Here is a 21,384-nt window from a genome sequence, read left to right on the forward strand (position 1 = left end):
AAAAGGAATTCTTAAAGGCAATTTTTTTTCTTATTTGGTATTTCCTTTCCTTCCTATACAAGATTCAATTTTAAAAATATATGTTTATAGCCATCCTTTTAAACAATATACCCTCTCTTTTAAATAACATAGTACGCCTAGAAATGCAATTTATGTGATCCACATAGATCTGCAATATGCCACATATGAAGTAAAGAGGTTTTATCAATCTATTTATTTTGTCATTCATAAATGAAAAAAAAAAAAAGATTAGAAAACTGAGAATGTTTTAAACAAATTTTGGGTGGACTGACTGCTTGCAAGGATTCACCCTAGGGTTCCACCATTGTAGGTTTCCTGAAAAGTAGTGTGCAAATAAAATATATGAGCATGGAACCCTATTTTAAACACATTGGAAGTACCTGTGGGTAAGACGGGGAGAGGAAGGAGAATAACAAAGTTATTATCAAGTAAATTGATAATTTAAAAAGTCTCCTACTTAAGGTACTACTGATATTTAAAGTGACCTAAATAAAACAGATTTTAAAATCATCTTTACCATTCATGTCTATTATTGACTTTGGCCCTTTACCAAGCAGACCCAATGAATCCACTTATTTTTTTTTTAGTGGTGCTGGGGATTGAACCCAGGGCCTTGTGCATGTGAGGCAAGCACTTTACCAATTGGGCTATATTCCCAGCCCCTGAACAACCCATTTTTTAATGCTAAGTTCCCATCATTGGCCCAAGAATATCGTGTTGGATGAAAACATTATCATGGATTTGTTCCCATAATTTAAAAATCAATAATTTAAAAAATAATAAAGTTGGTCTCTTTTTTCCACAAGTTTTCAAGTAATTAGTTCAAGTAAGCTTATTTACAGCTGCTACTGGTATATATCCGTGACCTACTCTAGCCCACATTTTTTTCCCTTTAGAAATCAGTCTCCCTTTGTTGTTTTTTGTTTCTCCTTTTTTTGGTCTTGAACCAGATTTGTTTGAAGTACGAAGTCAATTCAGTCATGTTTCTGCTTTATTGGGCAGATAAAGAGAAGAAACCAGCAAGTTATGTCCAAAGGCTGGGAATCGCCGAAATGCTTCCCAGCTATCTGAAAAGATATTGTACTTGAGGAAAACTCGGTGCTCCAAGCTGGTGGACAGGGTCACGTCCCTGCTCATGATGTAGATGCCGTCATTGTGGAGCGCGCAAGTCAAGTTAAGCCCGGATTTGGATGTGTTCTCCTTGAGGTAGAGCCACTGCCGGGTGACAGTGTTGTAGGACTGCACAGTGAGCATGTCCTCGCTCTGGCTGCTCCTCCGGTTGGGCCCCAGTTCGTGGAGACATCCCCCGACAATGTAGATGGTTTCCTCCACAGACACCATCTGCTGCTTTCGAATGTGGACGTCACATGTTTCAAAGAGTGTCCAGATGTCTGAAGAGGGGCAGTACTGCAAAATGTTCATGTTTCGGTCTGAAACACAGAAAGAAGCAAATGATGACAGCCACCAGCAACACTGTAGATGACCCAGGCCGTACATAAACCTCTTCCTCCATGTGCCTTATTCCGTGTCACAAGGAAGAAAACCCCATTCAGAAAAACAGGTTTGAGAAACAGTTTTCCAAATGGCTGGGAAAAGACACATTTGGGTTCGTCCCAATCTACCTCCTGGAAATTCAACTATACAATGAATATAAATTAAAATAAATCTGTTCTTTACTGCTTCCCAGTTGTAACACAGGAGAAAAAAAACTAAGAAAGGCCCACCCTCCCCTGCCCACTTCTAAAGAGATGGTTAATTGAGTGGATGAAATCACACTTGAAAGGTCTCTCTAATATTATTTCTAATTAATAGCTATTTTCTTTAGGGAAAAAGGTTGCCTCTTCTCTCTTTGAAAAGAGCCTGTGAAATTTAAAATATCTAGCTTTTATTTCCTTGGTACTGGGGACTGAACCCAGGGGCACTCCACCACTGACCTACATTCCCAGCTAGCTAGCTAGCTGATTTATTTTTGCAGTGCTAGAAATTAAACCCAGGGCCTTATGGATACTAGGCAAGTGCTCTACCTCTGAGCCTCATCTCCAGACCCTCATCTTATTTTAGAGACAGCTTCTCAATAAATTACCCAGGCTGGCTTTGAACTTGCAATCCTCAAGTCTCAGCCGCCCAAGAAGCTGGGATTACAGGCATGCACCATAGCACCAGGCCTAGCTTTTCTTTTTCTTTCTTTCTTTTTTTTTTGGCGGGGGGGTGGGGAGGTGGGTACAGGGGATTGAACTCATTCCCAGCCCTATTTTTTTTTAAGTTGTTAATGGACCTTTATTTAATTCATTTATTTATATGTGGTGCTGAGAATTGAACCCAGTGCCTCACACATGCTAGGTAAGTGCTCTGCCACTAAGCCACAACCCCAGCAACCCCCCCACCTGCACCCGCCAGCCCTATTTTATATTTTATTTAGAGACAGAGTCTCATTGAGTTGCTTAATGACTTGCTTTTGCCAAGGTTGGTTTTGAACTTGCGATCCTCCTGCCTCAGCCTCCTGAGCACAGGCGTGTGCCACTGTGCCCAGCTAGCTTTTTTTTTTTCCTTTTTAATTGTTTTTTCCTTTTCTCCTCTAAGAAAGAATAAATGTAATATTTTAGTCTCTGAAGAAAAAGAGTGTTATGAGTTATCAGAAAGAATGAACTTTCTGTTTGTTGTTAAACAAACAACAAAAACTCAGGAGTGGAGGGGGCAGATCAACTTGGGACTTGGATCACTATTAAAGCATACAGCATTTCAATGGCTACAGAAGCTGGTCAGAAGACAGCTCATTTTCTCAAGGATTTGCCTCTTCCTTTAGCACCCCTCTCTGATAAAACCATTCCAGGAGAGGGGTTTGAGGGAGTCTGGCCACTCATCTGCTAAAAAGTGCTCCTGACTTAGTAACTAGACTCCCCACTAAAGGAATAAAGGACTTATTCTAGTGACAGTCCCACTGATTTCTTAGTTCAGGCATCAAGGTCTCTCCAGGTCTTCTGTAGAGTTCTCTGTCCTCACTCAGCACAGTTAGACTGTGTACTGAGGTGATCTTGAGTTGGTGGGATAATCTTTTCATTTTTACATTTAAACTTGATTTTGAAGTTTCACAAATCATCCTTCTTCCCTCTGTGGTTACTATGACTTCCTGTTGAAGTCTTATTTCTTTAGTGCTTGCCAAAGAATTAAAAAATCAAATAGCTATTTTGAAGTTATGAGTTATTATTCACTGAATTTTAAAAGCCTCACCTAACTTAAGTTGTAGGCAGGCTAAGAACGCAGCTTTAAGTTCTGATATATATTTTTCCCATAACAACTGGGATGACTGAACTACAGGGAACTCTTACAAAGAGCTGGGAAAGCTCATGCAGAGGAGGAGGGCTTCAGAGTGCAAGTAACTGCCCTGAACTCTCATCTTCGAAAACACTTTTGTTTTCAAGACTTACACAAACACCCATCCACCCACATCAGCTAACCATCCCATCATGGTCTTTGGCATTGGGAATCCAGGACAGAAATCACGGTGGGTGGCCCAAGTGAAGAAGGCTCACTAGCAGTGGCTTGTAATGCTACCAAACACACAAGAAGGGCTTTCCTTCTAAAGGACATTTGCTCAGCCAAGGTCATGGAAAAAACAGGAAATCTACCAGCAGAGTATTGTTCAGGCACTGGTGTTCAGCAGTTCCTGGTGATAAGAGAAGTTGAGGAAGGTGTGCACCTTGTGTCAGGCCATAGGATGCGTTCCACGTTACTCAGTCTAGGGAGGAATTCTTAAAACTGCTTATAGATATATAACAGTTTACGTGCCTGGAGACAGGAGTTTGGGGTTGGAGAGGCCATGGCTATCAGAGCATAGAAAGTTGTTCACTGAAACCTAAATAAACACCAAGGTTGAAGGTAAAAGAAGAATCTGCTAAGTCTCATATTTTTTCAATTATTTGCAAAGAAAAAACTGGCAATTACTTTCAGCAGAAGGTCACTAGAGAGAAAATAGCTTCACAAGTGATGACAACGTGGAGTGAAAAAGGGCAGGGGGGTGAAGCTGGGGATGCAGCTTACAGAAGGCCCTGGGTTCAACCCCAGCACAGCAAAGCAACAACAAAGCCTTACTCCTTCCAATGCACTCCTCTGCCACTGCCTCTCCTTAAGTGTGTGAACACACATACCACACGTAGTAGGTTGAATGGTGGCTCCCCCAAAGATATGTCTACCCACTAATTCTTGAAACCTGGGAGTATATCCTTATTTGGGGAAAAAAATCTTTGCAGATATAATTAAGGACCTTAAGATCACTCTGGATTACACAGGTGGGACCCTAAATCCAATAACTGCACTTATACTAGACAGAAAAGAAGATGCACATGAATAAGAAGGCCACATGAAAATGGAAGGCAGACTGATGTTACATAGCCACTAGCCAAGGAATAACAGAAGTGGGGAAAAAGGAAGGAAGAATTCTTCCCTAGAGCCATTTGAAGGAGCAGGACCCTGCTGATAACTCTGATTCTGCCTTTTGGTCTCCAGAACCATGAAGAAATACATTTCTGTTGTTCTAGACTCTCAAGTTCATGCTAATTTGTTACAGCAGCAACAGGAAAGTAATATACGACCCACCATCCTCTCCACTGAATCAACATTTAAAAAGTATCAAAATATTCTGTCATCAAAAAAAAGTCAATCAAAATACTTGGCATTTAATTTCTTCCTCTAACATAAATCCCCCAAACAAGACATTTGGATATGGTGAAAAGAATTTTTGTCATCTATTTGAATTCTATACTAGCACATGGATTTCTGCCCTTTAGGAAGTGGCATATGGCTGCTCGTGGCCTAGCAGAACCTTTTCCATGCCTGTGACCAGGCTGGGTTAGACAGCTCTGTCCTGCCCACACTGTACCATAAAGAAGCATTAGGTTATTTCACTATGTCAAATTTAACGGTAACTCTACTATTCAAGTGTGGCTAAAAGTCCTGAGTCCGGTTATACCTTCCTGTAAGTTGTGGAGTCTATACAGTCAAACTGATCAAACACAGAAATTTCCTTGGCCAAGAGATAACTTGGAGACAACTGCTTTAAGGAACAGGGTGGGGGGTGGGGGGAGGTAGAGGAAAGGACACCTCTCCCTGGCTATCCCTCGTTGTCCCTCTCACAACATGCTGTTTCCACCTCTGTTCCCTGGGATGTTCCCTCCCAAGTACAGCAGGATAAAACTTGCTGGAAACATGGTTTATTTTCAAATTACTAATTATAAAATGACAATCAAAACAAAGTGAAAAGTGGGGCTGGGGTGCAGCTCAGTGGTAGAACACTGACCTAGCAAGTGCAGGGCCCTCAATTCAATCCCCAGGTCAAAAAAAAAGAAAAGAATAGAAAAAGAAAAGGAAGGAAGGAAGGAAGGAAGGAGGAAAGAGAAGAAACAAAATGGAAGAAGAAAATATATTGAACAGTTTCAACAACAAAGGGCTTCCCCAGAGTCAGGCACGTGGTGCATCCCTGCAGCTACTTAGGAGTCTGAGGTGGGAGGATCACTTGAGCCCAGGAGTTAGATACTAGCCTGAGCAACATAATGAGAGCCAGTCTCAGAAAATGAAAAACACATACAGTTTAATAGCACAATTGCCTCTTACTGATCAAGAAAAGAATTCTCTAGTATTGATGCACCTCCTAGGACCAATGTGAACAATGTGCAAGAGCTGGGCTTCGGGAACCATACCTGACGTGCTTGTGCTCATGAAAGGAGCAAATGAAAGCCCACATCTGCCGGAAGGCAGCAGCACCTCAGTGCTGGGTGGGTGGACTGGGTGTGTTTGGGAGAAGGATTCTCAGCTAAAGAACCCTTACAAAGACCTTCCCACCCAGAGAGCAGCTGAGACCCAAACGACCTCTACAAACCAGGTCCAATCAGGTCATAGCTGACCACAAGGCTGTTTTTTCAGAAATACAAAGAAAATATATTTTCTTCATGGCTTCCCCTACCCTATTGGAACTTTCACACTCACAAAGTCATCAAAGGTCCCTCCAGTCTAAACCACCCCTGTCATATGGATTCTCTTTCCTTCAGATGTGTACATATATAATCAATGTATAAAATCACACTAGGCATTCCAGAGTTTCCCCAGCACCCTCCTGCCTCCCCCAGGCTACTGAAGCTTCCACACAGAACCCTCACTTGGCCCCTCCACTTACCTCTGGTAGTATATCCTCCAATGACATAAATTTTCCCCTTACACTCACACGCAGAGAACTCGGCCAGAGGATTTGGTAAGGGTGCCACAAAATTCCATGCATCCTGCTCAGGATTGTAACACTCAACATTAGAAACGGCCTGCCCGCCAATGGCATAGAGTTTTGAATTAACAGCCACGAGTTTGAAGTTAGACCTGAAAAAGAGACACAAGGGACCATTAAAGTCAGTTCTTCTGATCATGAAGTACGAAGACGGTGTGAACGGCTAAAGCAGAGTGTGGAACCTGCGAGCCAGCTACAGAAAATTAGCTCTCCGCGTTGGGGGCCATCCTCCCTGAGGACAGAGGAATGAAAGGACTTCTCATGCTTGACTCTTGTCCCTCAGGCTTCACAGGGATGGCACTTCGTTCCAGCATTAGCAACTGAAGATGAGCAGTTCAATAAAACAAGTGCTAATCTGGCTCAGCCTCAGGCTAGGAACTGAAGACACTTTATACACTAAAACAGTCGATACTCTAGGCCCACAGGTTTTACATCCACGGATTATAAATATTTGGGGGGAAAAAACTGCATTTACACTAAATGTACAGACTTTGTTTTCCTTGTCACTTTTCCCTAAAAAACGCAGCACAACAATTATTTGCATAGTGTTTACACTGTATTAGGTATCATAAGTTATTAGAGAGGGCTTAAAGTACAGAGAAAGATGTGCACAGGTTTTATGCAAATACTGTGTCATTTCATATTAGGGACTTGAGCATCTACAGATTTTGGTATCTGACAGGGTTCTGGAGCTAATTTCCCATGAGAGGACTGTACTTTTTTTTCCCAGGGCAGGAGTAAATGATAAGGGAGAAAAGCAACCACCCCTTGTCTTTCTCCTCTCAGAATAGTTATCTGTTCTTCCTGCTGAGCGGGATGGCTCTATAGTAGGTAGATATGGGTGCTGCCTACATGGACAGGCAGAGACAAAGGTGTCTGGGGAGAGCCCCTTACTACCAATATGCCTGTTCCATTCACTGGCATTCCACCTCCACTACAGGGAATCTCATAGATTGCTTCACAACATACAAATAAGGAGATTAATTACTGAACTGATTAAAAACACTCCGATCCCGCCAGATGCAGTAGCACACGCCTATAATCCCAGGAGCTCTGGGGGCTGAGACAGGAGGACCGCTAGTTCAAAGCCAGCCTCAGCAATTTAGTGAGGTACTAAGCAACTCAGTGAGACCCTATCTTTAAATAAAATACAAAATAGGGCTGGGAATGTGGCTCAGTGATAGAGTGCCCCTGAGTTCAGTTCCTGGTACCCCCCCCAAAAAAATTAAATTAAAATAAACTGATTTGAAGCATCATATCCCATATAAAATTAAACACTATTCATAAGCCTCAGATACTAGATAAGTCTCATGACTTTTTGAGTTGAAAGGTAAGATAAAATCAATTTGTTTCAATGAGCATATGGGACTCACGGGTCCTCTGAAAGCCAGGAAGGATAAATATTTGGGAGTGCTGAGTCAGTCAGCTGTGATACATGCACCAGTCACAAGTGAACAAGAGGCTGAGGAGCAACAAGAGGCAACCGGAAAGGACCTGGCCTCAAATCAGGAACCCCCAGGTCAAGATCCAGCTCTGCTGACAGCCACCTAACTCAGCCTGACCCAGACCAATTCACATCCTAGTCTCTAAGGTGGGATGATTTCCATCACAAGGGGTCACAATGTTTACCTCAAACGCTCATCAGGTACTGAGATAGGACACTGGTTTTTTAAATTTCATTTATTTATTTATTTTAGGACACTGTTTTTTGACCTTTTTTTGCTTTCTGTTGTGCAAAATACAGATGCTAGGTCAAGTGAATTTGGAGGCCAACACAAGGCTCAAAAGTAACAATATGCTAGGAAGGAATGGGACTACAAAAGAAAACAAAACAAAATTATGTAAGAGTAGATCACGAAGCAGCAGTAAAGAGGCCTGAGCTTGGTCTCCTGATAGGTGTTCCATAAACACGGATGGCTCGTGAGACAGAAGAGACGTTACTAATAACCTACTAAAAAGTTAAGATTTTTAAAGGGTGCCTATGATGTTTACCTTTAAAATGTGTTTTCATTTAGTTTTATTTTTCAGATCAGAGAGTGAACAGAGTACTCTTCAACAAGAGCCTCACATTGTCCATTAAACCCAGCCAGCCATTCAGTCTCTCATGCCAACAGACTCCACCAGGGTGGCAGTTCCTGGGGGGTCCCTGATTCATGCTGCTTGCCTTTCCTGCTGCCAATGGTCCTTAAAATCCAACCAAGGTGCCCTCTCTGTGTGTGCAAATTTGGGGAACCAAAGGAAGTCAAGCTAGTAAATAAGCACTAAATTTTACCAGCCCTCAATTTGTTTTTGCTCCCCAAAGGTACACAGATAGTAAATTTTGTAAGATCAAAACAGTTTTTGCTATTTATCCAGCATGATCATTTGTCCTAAGCAAACAGGTAAGGGGCTTCTTTCTGAGGCTGAGTGACTAAGCAGTTAAAAAGTAAACAAGTCCATTTCTCGGCATCCCAACCTGCTCACGCTGATTTAAGAGAAGAGAAATACTTTACTCATGTGGGACTTAAGATGAAACTGCCACCTCAACACAACCACCATTGAAGAGGCATACCACGAGGATTCTAACTCCAGGCTTGCACAGAAAAAGCTGATTGCTGAACAGCTTGAAGGCCTTGGGACATCACCAGATCTCAGTTTATCTGTGCCTCAGTTTTTCCATCTGAGAGCTGGGGATAAGAGCACAGTGTTTGGCACTCAGTAAGGGGTGAAAAGGACAGCACTTGCAGAAAGAAGTGCCACTCTCTGTTGACACTCTGGGGGTGCTTTTCTGTGTCCTAAGGCTGAGTTTCTCGAACTTGGGAAGGTTGGTTTCTTATTTGTCAACTGCAGCAGTCACTGTCCAGGATATATGTGGAACTCTGTAAAGTGCTCTCTCATCTACAGCTTCTTGCCATTTGGCACTTCATTTCCAACTTCCCAAAAATACTTCTAGTCTTCAACCCCTGAAGTGTAAAGATGTGCATCCAAGCTGTCAATTATTTTTATTTATTTATTTTTTGGTGCTGGGGATCAAACCCAGGATGTTCTACCACTGAGCTATACCCCCAGCCCTTTCCTTTTTTTTTTTTTAATTTTGAGATAGGGTCTCACTAAGTTGCCCAGGCTAGCCTTGAACTTTCAAACCTCCTGCTTCAGCCTCCTGAGTAGGTGGGATTAAAGGCATGCACCACCTGACTGGCTTATCAATCACTTTTAAAAATGATCATTTCTACAGTGTTTTCTTCATACTGATCCCTAATATACTATGGCTAAAAAAAAATCTAAAATCAAATTACAAGTAATTTGTCATGGCTACATACTTGATTCACTTAATTAACAGAAATATATAGAAATGCAAATGAGAAAAATTAGAAAATACAGCGATTTAATTTCTACATCACAAGAAATAAAAAGCTCTTTAGGGCCATATGTAGTGGTACATGCCTACAATCCCAACTACTTGGGAGGTGGAGGCAGAAGGATCACAAGTTCAAGGCCAGACTAGACAACATGGTGAAGCCCTTTTTCAAAACAAAATTTTAAAAAAGTTCAGAATGTAGCTCAGTGCTCAAGCCCCTGGGTTCAATCCCCAGAACCACAAAACCAACCAACCAAGGAACAAATAAAAATACAATGAAAAGAAAACTCTTCAGGACTGCGACACAGTCTCCAGCACCAATTTAAAAAAAAAAAAAAAAAAAAAAAAGCAACCTCTTCAAATCCTCATGTAACCTGAAACATGCTAAATCTAGTGCACAGATATCAATGATTAATAGACAACCACAGGTAGGCAGGGTGCCACAGAAATATCCAAACTGCTTAGAACCTCGCTTTGTGATCCCGTGGAGATTAATTCAACTCTCCGAACCTCAGTTCTCTCTTTGAGAAAAAGGGGCATTAATAGGACCTCTCTCAGAGATGCCGTGAGCATGAAGAATGAAGTGGGACCTGAGTAGTGACCACAAGCCCTGACCCAGAAGAATATCAGGAAATGTAAACCACCGTGGTAACTTACTCCACAGAGAAGTTTGCTAGAGTCAAAATTTGAGCGAAAAGCTAGGATCCTTTCCCAACCACACGGGTGATGACCATTCAGTGTGCAGACCATCCAGCCCCTCTCGTCCCACCTTTCTCCTTCCTCTGCCTGCTGTTTCCCTATGCAGTAACCTCCCCACCTCCGAGAAATTCAAAAGCAAAAACACAAATAGCAATTTATACTGTTGGTTACAATTAAACGGGGGGGAGGGATGAACAGACAATCCTTTGCTTTGCACTATTCCTGCATCCACTGCAACCACCACCATGGTGGGTAAAACCTGCCAAAGCTTCACATTTCTAGAAATGCCCTGCCAACATTTCAGCTGGCTGTGAGGATCAGGGACAGCTTGGGAAGCACTGGGACTGACCACTGTGATCCCATCTCTGCCGGGGACAATTGTTTGTGAAGTCTATCCCTAAACCTGCTGTACTCACTTCCAGCAGGAAGACACACTCCAGCTCCATGTTCAGAGCAAAAGTTCAGTGTCGTGGAAGAGACCCGAGACGACTTTGAAATGCAGAACACTAATGAACCTACTGCAAGTTATTGCTAATTAAAGAGAGGAGGGAAAGCGATTTTGTGGTCACACAAGCTTTTACATGAAGAGTTATATCCCGAAGACTCCTGAGATCAAATTCCTGTTCAGACAATAAGGCAGTGTTGCACACCTAAACTTGAAACAGACCTCTCAAAGAATGATACCCACTTGTATTGTCATTTTCAAGGTTTCTTTCTTACCCACTGCTGGTCACACGGCACCATGTTCTGCAGGTGCAAAGAGCTATATAAAAAATCTTTCAATTCTGTCATTGAAGATTCTGGATCACTGCTTGGTTCAGTTCCCAGGGTAAGTGCGCCACTCAGAATTTGACCCCTTCATCAAAGTAAAAGTCAGTATGGACACATCCCAAAAGCAGTCATTGCCAAAAGTGAATCAAGGTAAATTTGAAATGCTGTGTAGCCAGAGGCCAAAACCTGTCTTTCTCACTCAGGGTTCCAAATTTCTTCCAGAGAAGAATCTGTCCTGAATGCATTATCCAGGAACAATCCCCTTCCAGGTTTTATTTTTACTCGTCTCATCATTCAAATTTGATTTTAAACTCACTGAGGCCAGGAAACCATAAACATCTGTTTCTCTTTCCAGTAGTGATGGGGAAAGTGCTATGGTGAAGCTGAGACTCTATGATGACATTTTAAAAACGAATATAGTAGTACAAAAAACACAACGCTTTATATCTTGAAAGGAAAAGAAAATTTAAATATGGGGAAAAATTTTTTGCAATGAAGATGATCACTGCAGCTGGGCAAGGTGGCATACACCTCTAATCCCAGACTTGGGAGGCTGAGGCAGGAGGATCTCAAGTTTGAGGCCAACCTGGGCAACTTAACAAAATTCTGTTGGGCTGGGGATGAAGTCCTGGCTTGAGTCTCCAGGAACACCAAAAAAACAAAACAAACAAACAAACAAACAAACAAAAAAACCCAGACTATATGAAAATAATAAAGGAAATTTTTCCAAAAGACTAAAAGAATTAAATATATGAAAAAACAATTTTTTTTCTAGCTACAAGCTATAGCAGTCTCCTCTTATCCAAGCCCCCAGTGGGATACATGAAGCCACAGACAATACCAAACCCTATAATAATGCCTTTTCTATTTTAACTAAGCACTTATCACACACTATGGCCATAATTTTTACAGTTTTAGGTGCAACAGCAAAACTAGCATGAATTTCTTTTTCTTTCTTTCCAATTTCACAAATAGATTTATTCTTACTATAGATCTTAGCAACCTGAGCATACGTTCTTTTCTCTTTCCTTTTTAAATAGAGATCATCTATTCCTTTAAGGACAAATATTACAGTTTCTCTGTGACATATACTAATTGTATCACTATTCTTACACATTGAAGTCATTATTAAGTTTAAAAAAGGTTACTTAAACACTAGCACTGCAATACCAAGACTGTTGATAACTACTAAATGACTACGGTGACTAATGGGTGGGTAGTGTATACAATGTAGATACATTGGACAAAGGGACAATTCATGTCCTATGCAGAAAGGAGCAGGATGGTGTGAGATTTCATCACTCTACTCAGAATGACATCAATTTAAACTTACAAATTATTTCTGGAATTCTCTGCTTAACATCATCAGACCAATGGTCACTAAAACCAAGGACATCCAAACCTCTGATAAGGGGAACCCTACTGTGGATAAAACTATTAATTTTCCTCTAATCTATAAAAACCATGTAATTCCAATCAAAATTCCTATAGAACTTGACAAGCTGACTCTAAAAACTTAACTGAAAGAGAAATGTGCAAAAAATAATGTGTTCCTCATCTTTATGTAGCTGCAACCAAAATATCTAACAAGACCAACTCAGAGAGGGAAAAGTTTATTAGGGATTGACAGTTTCAGAGGTGCTGTTCAAGACTGGCTGACTCCATGGCTTTGGGCCCAAGGTGAGGCAGAACATCATGGTGGAGGGGTGGTGGTAGAGGAAAGAGGGCCACTTCATGGAGGCCAGGAAGCAGAGAAAGAGGATGGAAGGGGCCAAAGGGATGCCCTCAGTGACCCACCTCCTCCAGCCATACCCCACCTGCCTACAGCTAACAGAGTCCTAACTATTTTGGAGCGATTAGGTTTTAGCTCTCATAATCTAATCATTTCACCTCTGATTATTCCTGCATTAACACAGAAGCTTTTTGGGGACATCTCATATCCAAATCATAATATCTTACCCCTGGCCTCCAAAAGATCATGTTTATCTTACAATGCAAAATCCATCTCCAAGAGTCTCCATGGTGTTAACAGTCCAAAAGGCCAAATCTAAAGTCTTTTCTCAGACTCAAGGCAGACTCTTGGCTATGAGCCCCTATGATGATCAAAAGTAAGTTACACATGTCCAATATACAATGGCACAGAGTAAATATTTGCATCCTAAAAGGGAGGAATAGGGGTATAAAAAGAAGGGATAGGACCCAAAAAAAGACTGAAAACCAGCCAAGGAAACATTTACTACAGCTCTACCTCTGGCATCTGGGGCACAAGGTGGTAACATGTTCCCTCCAATGGAGCTGGAGCAGTCTGGCTCCTTTGGCCTTACTTGTTGTAGCGCTCATGGCTTCGCTTAGCCTGACACTCTCTGCAGACAGCAGGTTTTCTTGGCAGAGAGCACATTACAGGCATCTCTTAATTCCTTGGGTCTCCATTCCAGCTTTGGCTTCATCTTCACAGCTTTATACACCTCTCTCTCAGAGGCAGCCCACCACTCTCTTAGGAATTCTGACACTATATTTTGCCTGGCCTTCCAGGCCTTCCTTTGAAGTCTTGGTTGAAGTCTCTATGACCCCCACCCCCCAACTCAAGCATCCTGCATTCCGGCAGATCTAGCACAAGGACAATGCCAATGTCTGCTGCCAGCTTTACCAGTAGCTGAGCCCTCTGAGAGCACCGCTGCAGCAGCCTCTTATGCAGCAGCTGAGTATAGTGAAACAACTTTGCAGGCCCTCCCCATGTGAGAAGGGTGCTACTGCAGTCTATTCTCAAAGGAATTTGTACCTTTACACCTTTGAGCCTGTGGTGGGTGTGGTCTTGCTAATTCCTGAGAAGGCCCTCAAGGTATCTTTCCTATTGCCTCTGTGCATCACTTAGAGGTTATAATCTCTTCAAAACTATACTTTCCTTGTCTCCAGTTTTACCCACTTTTCCAGCCATACTGCAAGTTTTTAAAGTCCTATTCTGCTTTTTTCTTCTGATTCTCACAGTAAACATGGCTAAAAACCAGTGGCAATACCCATGCCACCACCTGAATGCTGTGCTTCCTTGAAATTTTTTCCACCAGGTTAATCAGTCCATCATCTTTACATATGGAGTCACGTGAAGTCTCAGGACATGGGCAAAATGTAAACGAGTTCTTTGCCAAAATAGAATCCCTGTTTCCCTCTAAAACCTCATAAGCACAGCCTTTACAGTCTACATTCCTATCAGCATTCAAGTCTTCTCAGTTCTCACCAGAATCCACCCATTAAGCCCCAATCACAACATTCCAGGGCTTCTCCAGCTGGCATCTTCAAACTTTCAAAACTCCTCCCACAACCAGTTCCAAAGGCTTCTGAACCACAAGAACAGGTCAGTCACAGCCACAACCCCACTTTTCAGTACCAATAACTCTATTAGTCAGTTTTACATTACTAAGACCAAAATACCCAACAATACCAACTTAGAGGAGGAAAAGTTTATTTGGGGTTCACAGTTTCAGAGGTTAGGTTCACTACACGGTTACCTGACTCCATCATTTTGATCTCAAGGTAAGGCAGAACAACATGATAAAAGGGTTGTTGCAAGGATCGCGCCTCATCTCATGGAGGAAGCAGAGATGGAAAGACTGGGAAAAGGGCCAAAGATTGATGAACTCTTAGAGGATTTTTACCCTCATGACCCACTTCCTCTAGTCATGCCCATCTGCCTTTTACTACCACTCATCCCATTCCAATTAGGATGGTCTGATTATATTATGGCTCTCATAATCTAATCATGAGCCTTTTGGGGGTTATGGGGGGTGGCACCAGAGGACAACACCTCATATCCAAACCATTACAAAGAGTAAAATTAATTGAAACAGAAAAGAGGTTTCAGTTCCACCAGACAATAAAATATGTTAACAAGCTACATTAATTTTAAAATACAGCACTGATGAAGGAATGATCACTTTGCCAAACTGGAAACACCTTTTACGAAAACAAATCCCACTTTCAGATCTAAATGAAAAAAGCCCATGCCATAAGATAGAACATGATACAAATCAGTATTTGTATATTTTAGCTGTAGAAAACTTTCCTTTGCAAAACACAAAACTAATAGGACACGTAACAAATCCAACTTCAAAAAACTTAAAGTTTTTTCATGTAAGAAAACGTTACAAATCTGAAGTCTAAGACTGATGGGTCACAGGTTAATGCTAGGCTGCATTTTATTTGCTCTACAAGGTTTTTGTTGTTGATTGCTTTTTTTTTTTAATAAAACTAATTGCCAACATATAAAACCTGGGATATTTGGATATCTAGCAATACCATTTCCTCACTTCCACTTGGAAATAACCAGGTGTGGCTGAGAGTAGAGCCCACTTTTCTGGGGAGAGTAGTTCTCGGGCTCATCAAAACTCCCACCCATCATTCTATTCATTCACTTCACCTCCTTGACCACTTTGGGACTTCATTTTTGAATCATATAAAACAAATAATAAAGGCATGGAGAAATATTCTCAATATTACCTAATATACAAGAAAAATATGTATATATAATTTCTAAAATAAATATGAAAAAGGTAAGCCAATTTTTAAAACACAACAATGATTATTTATTTACAAAAGAAGTACAAATATCCAATAAACATATGAAAAAGAAAGTCTTCTAATCAGGGAAAATCACACCAGTATTTTTGTCTATTAGAATGGGAGGAAAAGATGATAATATCTCATCTTTGCAAGAGTCTATGGAACTGTCATGTTCAAATGCTATTGATTGGAAAGGACATTAGAACATTTTTTGATAGGTAATTTTGTCAAGAGCTACCAAAATTTAAAATGTTCATGCACTTCACTTTGTCCCACCTACCCAGGGATTTCAAGATTTTGACATATGGAATTAACTCACATGCATCTACTAAGATACATATATACTAAGAAGTTCAATACAGCATTGCTTATCATGGCAAATGGAAGTGACCTAAATGTTTATGAATAAAGGAAAGGCTAATTACACTAAGGTATACCCACAGGCTGGAATGCTACACAAGACAGTGGTAAATCTTCATTTGTTGACACAGAAAAAACTCAGATATAGTGCACTATTAAGTGGAAATATTAAATAATTAGCATAAACAAATAATTTTAGAGTAAAAATAAATACGTATAAAGTGATATTCATCCTGATGATAAATATACTATATAGTTATACATTAACTACTAAGTGAGTAATGGGTAGGTAGCATATACAGCATGGATACACTCAACAAATATCCCAGGCATATTCAGGAATATACATATATGTTCTCCCTATTGTTAATTATTATCAATATACAAGTAAATACATGTTTACAAACTTATAGTACATGAATTTAATATACATCTACAGATACTTATATTTTTTCATTCTAAACTTTTCCCAGTCATTTGTAGTTTTGGGGGTTTTGGTACTAGTGATTGAACCTACAGGCATTTTACCACTGGGCCACATCCTCAGTCCTTTCTATTTTTTGAGACCAAGTCTCACTAAATTGATCAGGGTCTCACTTAGTTGCTGAGGCTGGCCTTGAACTTGCAATCCTCCTGCCTCCACCTTCTATCACTCATCTGTAGTTTTTCTAAGAAGCATGTCCTTGTACATTACTTAATATTTTCCTCCAAGTAGACAGAAAGAGCATTCCTAAAAATTAAAAAAAAAAAATTTAAAAAGACTTCCAAGGATTTATCAAGGAAAAAAAGTCTGAGGTGTAGTGTTAGTGCTACAGTGCTAAGGAAGGCTTATTGAGTATAACTTTTGATATACCTAGAGACATATAAAAGAGGTAATAGAGAACTTGAGCCTTCCATCCCTACCGAGCATCACCTATAGCTATCAAATATTCCTTTGTTGCTTCAATTAAGGCTGTTAAAACTGAGGTAGGATGTATGTATAGCTCAGTGGCCTGCATTCAATCCCCACTACTGCACAAATAAATAAATAAAGGTGGGTGTGGTGGCACCTTACTGTAATCCCAGCTACTCAGGAGGCTCTCAAATTCGAGGACAGCCTGGGCAATATAGTAAGAACCCATGTTGAAAATAAATAAAGCTCTTAAAATCTCTTTAAAAATAACACATCTAAAACCAAATTGTAAACATGAAATCTCAATGACGTAAACAACGCATTAAGAAGAGGCTGGACTAAAATGTGCCAAGCTGGAGATACTTCCTCTAGGAGGAAGGAGTAGGAGTGATAGTCTCTCTGCTCCTTCATTTTTTCAGTTTTCTCTAACCACACAGTATGTTTATCATCAGAAAAAAAACAAAAAAGCACACTTTCCAAAATGAATTTATATTATGGTAGAAATAAAGCCAGTGCTCCCCCCAAATAATCTCTGATATAGGGGGATCCTCGAGTGGAGTATATATGTATAATGGATGTCCCATTACTGTTCAAACTTTCTTTGTCTGGCTATGAGTTCCCCAATTCTTTGCTCTACATGTCAGGCAGGGACGAGGGTGGTGCTTGAGATGACAACAGGTAGCCTGGAAGAAAGGTATTCATTTCTTTCCTGGATCACATTGATTCTTCTTCCCACTTCTGAATAATGGATTGAGGCATCTTGGGCCCTACCATCTTATTTCCTACCCCTTCCTTCCTTTAGTTGTCCTTTGCTCTTATTTTTATCTTTCTTTCCTGGCTCCTCTCCCTACCTCCCCTCCCACCACCACCCCCAAGTTTCTCCTTTTTGAGTCTTTTCTTCAAGTCTCCCAAGAACTGGTAGGAGGGATCTGCAGAATGGGAAAGGAGATGGCTTCGTTGGATGGAAATACATTTGGCACCCTATATCTGCAGGTTTCGCATCAACTCAACCAACTGTGGGTGGAAAATGTATGGGGGTACTTCATATCTACTGAACACGCACAGACTATCTTGTCATTATTCCCTAAACAATATGGTATAACAACTATTTACACAACACTTACACTGTGTTGGGTATTATAAGTACTGGGGAAATGATTTAAAGTATACAGGAGAATGTGCACAGATTATATGTGAGTACTGTGGCCATTTAATGTAAGGGACCTAAGTATCCACACATTTTGGTATCTGAGGGAGTTCTGGAATCAATCTCCTACAGATACCAGATACTAAGTGGACTGTGATCCAATTCTGTAGTTGACCACTGCCAGGCTCAAGTTTTGGGTCAATGATGATGGCTGTCTGGGAAGAAAGGAAGGAAGAAGTAAAAGAAAGGAAAACTAAGAGAGGCAATCCTATACAGTACATATTTATAACTCCCTAAAAAGGATCTTCTGGTCCCAAATTGTCTTCCCAGTATGGAAGGCTTCAAAGTCATGGATAACAAAAATCTCCCAAAGTCAGTGTTTTAAATCACTGTTCAGTGTGTCATTATAATCAGGATCTGATGCTAAAAAACAAAAGTTAAGAAAAATGAAAGAGCAGTTTTCTTTTAAAGTATCCTGGGCAACCACATCACCTTTCCACTAGGAGAGAAGCAAAAAAAGCAGTTTTAACTAAAGACACAATACCTGAGAGAAAATCACTCAGCTAGTTGACCTCACTGAAGCCTCTTCTTCCTTGCAAGTTCTCAGTTCACTGGAACTGTGCCAGAGTCAAGGCCAGCAACACTCCTGAAGATGTCATTCCCACCTCAAAGCACCCTTCTGTGACGGCCCAGTAAACACTGGGGAATGAACGAACAAACAAGTGAACGAAGGGAAAGAAGCAGACTCTGCTGGGGGCGCTTACCTCTTCTGGTTCATGGAGGCCACCTGGAGCCACTCGTTGGTGCTGGGGTTGTAGGAATGTGCAGCGGAGATCTCCTGGCTAGTGATTCTGTACCCGCCCACTATGAAAAGGTAGTTGTCCAGGATGGCTGACCCATAACCCCTGACATTCACCAGATCGGGAGGCAGGTTATTGGCCAGCGGGAACCAACGCTCAGTCATCTCCTCATACCGGAGCATGGACGGGGGCTCTCCCTGGTAGGGATGAGGGGCCAGGGGTCCTCCCAGGAAGTCCCCCAGGGCCACAAGGACAGGAGTCCCAGTCATCCGGGCCTCCCTCAGCCTCTGCTTCAGGCTGATGTCCCCCGGAGCTTGGGGAGGAGACACCAGGAGGTGGAACTGGGGCTTGCACAGCACCTCGTGGAAGTGGACGACCATGAAGCGCAGGCAGGCCTCCTGCAGGTCTGGAAGCCCGTACACCTGCGCCAGGCGGTACATTTCCAGGCAGTTGTTGAGCCGCACTTGGGACAGCAGCAGCTGCAGTAGGGACGTGACCTGCAGGAAGGAGGCTGCTTCCACCAGCTCAGACAGCAGGCTCACCTCGTCCATGTCCTCTTCCTCCTCCAGCCCTCCGCCCTTCTCCCCCCGCGGGCCCAGGAGCCAGCCTTCGCGGGCCCCGCCGGCATTGATGAAGTCCAGCACCAGCCGCAGGCCCGGCGCGCTGAGGCCGCGCAGCTGCTGCACCTCCGGGCCGCCAGCTTCCTGGCTCAGGGCCTCCCGCATGCCGGAGCGGTAGAGGGCGCGGAAGTAATCGCTCTGCTCGATGAGCTTCCTCTTGCTCACCGGGTAGCAGCGGTCCTCCAGGCGGATCTGCACCATCTCCTCCGCCGACATGGCTGGGGCCCCGGGGGTCTGGGGGCTCCCCGCCAGCTCTGCGCGCTCGTCTCCCCGCCCCCACGCGCTCGCCTGGTTCCGGGTAGGGCGCGCCGAGGGATGGCGGCCCGGCAGGAGCAGGAGGCAAAGGGCCGCCCGCTCCCGCGCTCGGCCGGCCTCTCGGACAGTCCCTCCTCTTGGTGTCCGCCGGGGCCGCGGCTCAGCCTCGCTCCCTCAAAGCGACGGCCCTGCCCTCCTGTTCTCTCTCAGCACCAAAAAAGGCCCGGCTGCCCCGCACCGGGCGTCCTAGCTCGGGTTCTCCCGGGCGGCGTCAAGCGGGAAGGGAATCCCAACCCCCAGCCTGCAGCCTCCTCCCACGCCGCCCTTCTCACTTCCGCCGGCGGGACCCCTGCAGCCGGCGAGAAGTGCCGGCTGGATCCGGCTTTCGGGCAGAGCGGGCGAGCTGCAGGCCTCGGACGCCGGGGCTGCGGACGCGCAGGCGGCAGAGGCAGGAGGGCGCGCGTCCCCGCAGCTTCCCCGCCCGCCTGGGCGCACTGGCTCTGCCGCCTGCCGGGGGCTGCGGAGATGCTAGCGGGGTGCGGGTGGGGCAGGGAGCACGTAGTGAGGCAGAGTGTGTTTCTGTTCCGTGCTGCTTTACAAGAGCGAAAGAAAAAGAAAGGAACGTGGAAGGAAGGGGATGGAGAGAATCTCGGATCCAGAGAATGAAGACGACATCAAATCGGGGTCATCGCCCATTTGGCCCAATCGGCATCATGGGCTGAGAGGCACTTAAATCGTTACTTGGCACCTAGGTCTGTGTTTGTCCTGTAGAAGCCATCTTGCAGAAGGCCCAGAAAGAGTGGCCCCAGGTTCTGCAGGGTTCCGCTCCTGAGGTGCCCAGTGCACGGGTCCAACAGGGTGGGGAGTAGGGGGCAGTGCATTTGCCCTTGGGACCCCTTGTCTTCTCTATGTTATTAAAAGAAAGATGGAAGTACAACTTAGCTAAATAAAGTTAGGTCGCGTGCCTTTTTTCTTCTAACATCTTGGTAACAGGTTCCTGCTTCAGGTTGCTTTGGCTAGCCAATACGGAATGTTACCTTTGGGCAGAGGTCTGACCGCTTATGCTCACATCTGCCTACAGGGATGACTTTTTCTTGCCACCCACTTCCCCTACATACCCATACCCCATCGACTGAAGACGGTTAGGGAAGACCAATTATTCCCCATCTTCCAGAACATGGGAGTAAGAAGGCTTACTCCAAATAATAAGGACCTTCTTGTGTTGCTTATGAGACATGAATGAATCCTAGAAGTGGATAGAGAAAACTATTGTTAGATTGGGGTGTTATTATCTACAAACAAGAAGAGACCATTATTTTGGATTGAGCTTCTGCACTAGGCCCCAACAGACCAGGCAAAAAAATCAAAATGGAACCAGAGTGAAGTTCTGTGTCAACAAGTTGAAACTAAGCTGTTTTTCTGACCTTCCAAGAAATCAGGATTAGAGTGATAACATCCAAATTTCCAAACAAGCCAGTTCCAGTTGACAGAATTCTTACACAAAATAGGTAACCTGAAATAGCCTGATGTTAACTAGTCAGCAATTTTTTTCTGGTATTCTGCCTTCCTGTCCCTGCTTTACACAGTAACTTTGAAGTGACCGATCTGCTTTGGTTTTTACTTTTGCTTTCTTCAGGCCCTCTGTCTATAAAACCAGCTT

General features: G+C 43.0%; 1 protein-coding gene across 1 annotated transcript; it reads right to left on the reverse strand.

Moving 5' to 3' along the window:
• Positions 1-186: 186 nt before the first annotated feature.
• Positions 187-19,871, reverse strand: Klhl42 (kelch like family member 42). The gene is made up of 3 exons (XM_026410705.2): positions 18,814-19,871; positions 6,188-6,381; positions 187-1,451 (listed from the first exon to the last, which is right to left on the reverse strand). The coding sequence occupies exons 1-3, from the start codon at positions 19,683-19,685 to the stop codon at positions 1,000-1,002; spliced, it is 1,518 nt and encodes a 505-aa protein (XP_026266490.1). The 5' UTR covers positions 19,686-19,871; the 3' UTR covers positions 187-999.
• Positions 19,872-21,384: the final 1,513 nt, after the last annotated feature.

Source organism: Urocitellus parryii, chromosome 5, assembly GCF_045843805.1.
Source record: "Urocitellus parryii isolate mUroPar1 chromosome 5, mUroPar1.hap1, whole genome shotgun sequence".
Lineage (NCBI taxonomy): Eukaryota > Metazoa > Chordata > Mammalia > Rodentia > Sciuridae > Urocitellus > Urocitellus parryii.